Source organism: Prunus mume, linkage group LG6, assembly GCF_029339155.1.
Source record: "Prunus mume cultivar Tortuosa linkage group LG6, ASM2933915v1, whole genome shotgun sequence".
Lineage (NCBI taxonomy): Eukaryota > Viridiplantae > Streptophyta > Magnoliopsida > Rosales > Rosaceae > Prunus > Prunus mume.
Window position 1 is genome coordinate 21,890,190 of NC_142703.1, and position 6,317 is coordinate 21,896,506.

Below are 6,317 nucleotides of genomic sequence, written 5' to 3' on the forward strand. Positions count from 1 at the left end.
ATCCATTAGACCTTTTTTTTTCTTCAATTTTTTAGAACATTTCCTATGGAGAGGGGCGATAATACACTAAACTCATATATACAACACTGATGCTAGAACTTGAACCCAGGACCTTACTTGGAGGAGCAATTATTTCAAACCACTACACTAGCAGGTTCTTTGCCAAATCCATTCGTCTTAAAAGTGTTCTTTTAAAAGCTATTTTTCTTGGCGTTAAACTTGACATTTCAGGTGGGAAATATTTTAAAATGGAACCAAGGTGCATAATTTTATCCAGTGTGTTTTCAGTGTTTGCTGCTGCCAGTGCCACAGTTTCTTCTATAGCATTGGAAACTTGAAAATAAAAAAAGTGCACACAGGCATGTTGCCAAGAGCCATAACTCTGCCTCTGAAGCTAAAAAAACTAGGCATATCGTCCCTACGTCTACTACAGATTCTGAGAAATTGAAAAACTCTCTATGAGAATCCCAACCTAGCGATGTTTATTTTAGGGACCATTCTCGGTAACACGAGTCCAGCAGCCAATGCAGCTCCAAATAAAGAATGCAACCTCACACAGTAATACTTTGCCATGAATATTTTATGTTTGTCCTGCAAGAAAAAGGAAATTCATGTAAGCAAATCTGAAATCAGTTTAAGGGGCAGTTGTAAGATGTATGTATTCCTTTAATTTCAGATTTAAGGTCATATTTTCGCCAGCCCCAAGCTCGTTGGTGCACTGTTCAAACAGGTCCAGTTTCCAACTAATCATGGTGCAAAACAAACATATTGTGTCATTCCTGTTGCTTCAGAGACGAGAGAGTGAAGTGACACGAATGACACTGTTCCCTATTTTTCAGTAACTGCATCTTCATGCACCTTTGTATGCAGTAGGAAGCATATACGAGTGAGAACAGAATGAAGAGCAATTTAAATTTTATGCATATGTCGGACAAATTTTCTTTTTGCCATTGTTCTACACAAGTTTAGTACTTACATTGTGGTTTTCTTCAACATAGCCAACCACCAGTCTTGCAATTGGCAAGGTCAGGGCACATAGAAACTGAAAGAAGCCATCCTCAAAATCAGACGGAAATATAGAATAGAAACAGGCAGAAATGATAGTAAGAAACCTCAATTTCAGTCCCCACCAATAAGCATATAATTTAGTAGTTACATATAACTTACAACACAAGTAAAAGGAAGAGCGCTGCTTAGACCAAAGGTGAAAGTGAGAACATAGAGTCCTATAACTGCCAACTTCACTACCACTAATCCTCTTTTCGTGCCAAGCCTAACCTGTATACCAATGCAAATACAAATAAAACAATCAGACCGACGGAACATGATCTCATTAAGGTTTAAACATATCAGGGCTCAGTTAAGTGTATGTACCAGAGGGGACATTTTTCCTACAGCCCTGTCTCCTTCAATCTGAGTGGTATGACATTCATGTCAGCTATGTATCTGAAATACAATAAGCCAAGATTTCTCGAAATAGAGAAATGAAAACTACCTGATGAAAGTGACTACAGAACAGGATTAAGGCTGTTGTTATGCCAATAAGGAGTGAAGCAGAAAGAATTGAACCAGTAAAGGGAAGATGGATCATTTCCCTGCCAAGACAACCAATATTAATTATCTAAGACTCGCAAAACTTAAATTCAAAACCGCGGCAATTTGGTCAAGTTTTTTAACCTTGTGCTTCCCTGCAATAAATAAAAAGCCGTAGTAGCGAATGGACCAAATGCAGCAAAGCACAACGGCTCTCCTAATCCTTGGTAACTTAACCGAAATGGTGGACACTGCAACTCAGCATTAGAACAGGTGTAAAAAGATGTTTCCGATGCATAGTTGGGAGAAGTTACGACTGGCCATGAAGCAAGCCATTATGAACAATCAAATTCATTTTGCATTGAATGATTGAAAAGAAAAATATAGACAACAAAAAAAGAGAAAACATTCGACATCAATAAGATAATAACTTGGAAGTGGTACTGGTACCAATGTTGAAATTGGTCACATTGCCAACATTTGGTTGCATAAACATTCAACAAGCATTCAGCACGAGAAAAAAATGTAGATCACTTTATATTTTGACTACATTTTTTGTGTTTAATCACACAAAGATAACATGCATTTCTTTAACATTACCAAACATGCTCAGAAAATTCAGCCGCTATCAATAATGCACTAAATAAATTAGCTTCTACAGTTAAGTTGCTATTAATCACAGAGCTTAATTCGACACAGAAACAATGCATAGCCTCATCAACACAGCAATTAATTCAACTCTGACTTGAGGGGACGAGCTTTTTCCTTTCCTTCTTCTTTTTCTTATGTGCGTGCGCGAGTGCATGCTCGCATGATCCCCCAATGAGTTTTATAAGGAGAGTGCTTTTCTAGCCACATTCTCAAGCGTTGCAGCTCCCCGATCGGTTAAGGTAAAAAGTGTTCAGTCCTTAATCAGATCCTTTTGTTATCATCTAAGGTTTTGTTATTTCCATAGCTACCAAAATAAGGATCTCAAATTACAGGAGCAATATAAGAGAACTCTCTCTGCCATATTTTGGCCAGAAGAGAACTCTCTCTTTTAAAATTGTCAATTTCCAAAAGATTGCCTCCAAACCCTAACAACTCCAGATCTTAAATAACTACAAAGCAACAGAAAATAGGGGAAATACCAAGAATAGTAAGACTCCAAATACAGCCAACGAGTAATCCTATGTATTATGCTGCTGTGAGTGTTGCATCACTATCCAAGATTGACTTGAATATTTTGTCTGCTAAAGAAGATCATCAAAGATACAGATTTTTTTTTCTTTTTCAGATTAATTAAATTCATCTCATAGGCATCATTCTACATACCTGATATATATAACCACACATGATTGCACAAGCGAGTAATAATATTGCACGCATATTTCCTGCCTCAAAAGATACCCAAGCAAGCCCCAAAAAGCCAAGAGCAAGTAACAAGTAGGCAGCAACAAGAGTGCCTGTACGGCTTACGGAGCACATTACCAAACAAAATAGGCAATTAATATTGGACATGACAACACAAGATTGGGGGGAAAAACAGACAAACTAAATTCACTAATATAGAAGGAAGAAAAATAAAATTTACCTGCCCACTAGATTTACAACTGATTCTTTCTTATCTTTATCAGCTCCTGTATCGAAATCGTAAACATCATTGCTGCAAGTTGACAAATACGAGAATTAAGTCCAGAAGAAAGGAGTAAACACATTTATGATATCAAGATAATGAGCAGTCTGCCAATGGTGGACATCTTAGAGTGCAACAAAATCATATGGAGAAACTCATAACCTGAGCGTCTAGTTAGTGATCTTCATGTTTTAGGCCAACACACTTTTCATGCTAAGGATATGATATCTACCCATCTAGGCCGTAGGGAGGAAAGTTATCATGCTAAGGATATGATATCTACAATGTCTCAAGAAAGCTTATATGAACATATGCGTTTTGTGAAATGGACTCTGTATGGCCTTTCCACTACATCAACCTGCCATGTAAGTATGCATCCCCAAAACATAGTATGCTTGTGTGGTTGATGTAGGAAAATTTGGTCCATCACAAAAGAACTAACTCATGAAATATAATTTGTCAATTTCAGATCTATGGTCAAGCTTGCTTAGATTCAAGTTATACTCAAACTTCTCTGGGAAATATTTACTAATGTATACCTTAGGTTGAGCCATGTGATGATAAGAACCGAGGAAACCAAAAGAACAGAATAATGCCAAGCTGAAAACATGCCTGTCTGTAAATAAGCAGCTGCACTACCTACCTATTTAAGAAAGCAGTCAGTGAAGATAGTCAGCATGAGGCAAGGAAGTGTATATCATTCAGAGCATATTGAAGAAAGCGAAAAGTGTAAAAGAAATGACTGCATTACATTAAAAGCAACAGAAACAAAATTGTAAGTCAAAGGTTATATGTGACTGTAAGAGACTCAAGAGAGAAGGAGCTATGCCACTAAGCACCCTGAGTTAAACCTGAGTTAAAATTGTAATTTATGCCCATAGAATGAAACATTCTATTGGAACTTAGTCCCTTATGTGCTGTTATCATACATGTACATGCTCATTCGATGTCTCAGCCACAGTAAAAAAGAAGAAGAAGAAGTTATGATATATACATCCGTTCCAGATAATTCTTAAATGATCTGTTTTCCTTTTTTGCTAGTTCTACGGCTGACAACTGAAAATTTGGATTCACTCCCAAACCAATGTTCGAGAGTTCATCTTCTTTGAATAGGATTTCTTAAGTCACAATATTTTCCCTATATTGATAGACTTTCTAAATTTTCATGTAGTGTTTCTCAACATCTGCAAGAAGTATTAGACTGGCCTTCTATTTGGCAAACACAGTATGACCATATCGATGAATACTATATAAAACAAGAGAAAAAAGTCAGTATTTATTTACCCTTTTTTCTTTCATATGCATAGAAATCCTTCACAAAGAGCACTGGCTATCTTATCAGAATTTGGACTACCAAACAATGAAAGAGTTCCATTTTCCAGTTACGAAAACTATTCACTTTAACTTTATACTGTCCCTTTAGCAGCCAGAATCTCAATGTAGTGCCCTTAGTTGAAATGATAGCCAATGTATCCTAAAACACATATTTTGAGGCACATTATTGGAATATTGCACTATCAAACATGGCACGTGCATATAGAGAAGAACGATGGATATTCAACTGTTGTGGTTCTACGAACACACACACATATATATTTATATATACAGAACAAAGGGTTCACTTGATCAAGAATGCATCATATGAACCTGACAATCGTGCTCTTTATGAATCTTAGTAGAAACAGAGCTTTATGCATTAAAAGGACTCACAGTGAGAGGAACCAATGCAACGGAGTATATTGGTAACTTTACTGCCCTCCATATCAAGGTTGCTTTAGAAATAGGCTCTTCTTTATTCTCTTCATGGATAGTGTTAGAATAGCCCGCCTTATTGTTGACAAAAGCCTGTCCACAATATTGCCACTGTCTGGCCTCTAATTTTTTTCTACAAACCCTATGGAAAACTCTTTGAGCATTACAGGAGAAACAGGACAATCTTCCATAGCCTCCATAAGACCTGAGATATGAGAAATGTCAGTAATTGGATAACGAGATAACATCAGACACATCAGTGATTCGTATTACATTACATCCAAATTAAGCTGAATTGCTATTTTCAGTTAGGTTCAAAAGAAACTAATAAGCAAATTCTAATATCAACTTCTTAAAGACAAAAATCTTAACTATCATAGCAAGAAAAAGGGAAAAACAGATTCACAAAAAGCTCATTATCTTTTCATCCAGACTCAGAAATCACAAAAACCAAGCACCCAAATTTCAGAAAAGTAATTGTATTGGAACTTGCCTTTTGGAGACTATCTGCTTCAGGTGGTACTCATTTAGTTTTGTCAGACCAGACCCAGTGTTAAGATTGCAGAATGTGGTTGCCATCTGTTATCTACAATCAAGGGAAAGATAATTGTAATTCTTATACAAACATATGTATATGACTAAATCATCAAAACAACCCAAAGCAGCCTACAAATACAACAAACTGACTAGTGCAAGCTCAGACTTTGGTGTTCTGTATTCCAAGAAGAGAATTTGAAGCCAACCCACAACCCCAATCAAGCCTTTTCACTTAAAACTAGTTAAAAAAGCATAGATTAGAGCTGGAACACTAAAAAATGTAGGCAAATGTTCTCCTAAAAAATAGTTTAAAACATAGAAAAATCTCAACAGAAAGAAAAAAGATCAAATACAAAGGAAGACAGCTCTTCTGCTAGAACAAGGAAAAAGTAGGAGCGAAGACCTTGGTTGTAGCTGGGAGGTCAAGGCTGTAGAAGCAGCAACTGCAGCATCATATTTGGGTTCTTATTTTTGATTCAGTAGCTTCCTTCATTTACCTGAGAGTTCACTTCAGAGTCTCTTAGACTCACCATCGCTGAGTCACCAACAAAATCTTAGCATGGATAAGATAACTGTAGTCTCTGTCTGTCTGGTTTGTCCAAATGCCACATCAGATAATTATGGCTGGATTTTACGCTTCTTTTAAAGGGAAAATCTTTATTGAAAAAGAAAAAACCAATTTTTCCTTAAAAACAAAACTTAAGAAAAAAAAAATCTAAAATTGATACATTGGCAGGCATGGGTTGAGCTAATTGTCTATGGTAGTGAGTTGCTCCTTTCCACTCGAGTTTGAGTCTCGTAAATAATTTAAATTAAAAATCATTTAAGCTATCACTTATATACAAATTATAAAAAAAGAGAGGATAAAATTGAAACACCC

General features: G+C 36.3%; 1 protein-coding gene across 2 annotated transcripts; it reads right to left on the reverse strand.

Annotated features, from left to right (window-relative positions):
* Positions 1-241: 241 nt before the first annotated feature.
* ABC4 (UbiA prenyltransferase family protein) lies at positions 242-6,001 on the reverse strand. 2 transcript variants are annotated; one of them, XM_008239060.2, is made up of 12 exons: positions 5,841-6,001; positions 5,394-5,486; positions 4,859-5,105; positions 3,688-3,791; positions 3,107-3,178; positions 2,848-2,986; positions 1,678-1,784; positions 1,496-1,595; positions 1,375-1,413; positions 1,168-1,278; positions 977-1,042; positions 242-591 (listed from the first exon to the last, which is right to left on the reverse strand). In XM_008239060.2, the coding sequence occupies exons 2-12, from the start codon at positions 5,477-5,479 to the stop codon at positions 457-459; spliced, it is 1,206 nt and encodes a 401-aa protein (XP_008237282.1). In that variant the 5' UTR covers positions 5,480-5,486; positions 5,841-6,001; the 3' UTR covers positions 242-456. The 2 variants fall into 2 exon arrangements, with proteins under 2 accessions (XP_008237282.1, XP_088910884.1); XM_089054758.1 differs by having other exon boundaries at positions 5,394-5,479; positions 5,841-6,000.
* Positions 6,002-6,317: the final 316 nt, after the last annotated feature.

Bases quoted from the DNA above. Each gene is read 5' to 3' on its own strand.
- ABC4 (XM_008239060.2), bottom strand. From the start codon at position 5,479: ATGGCAACCACATTCTGCAATCTTAACACTGGGTCTGGTCTGACAAAA. The intron at 1,414-1,495 runs GTAGTTTTCATT...CATACCACTCAG, and splicing joins TCTGTAGTCACTTTCATCAG to ATTGAAGGAGACAGGGCTGT. The intron at 592-976 runs GTAAGTACTAAA...TTTTTCTTGCAG, and splicing joins ATGTTGAAGAAAACCACAAT to GACAAACATAAAATATTCAT.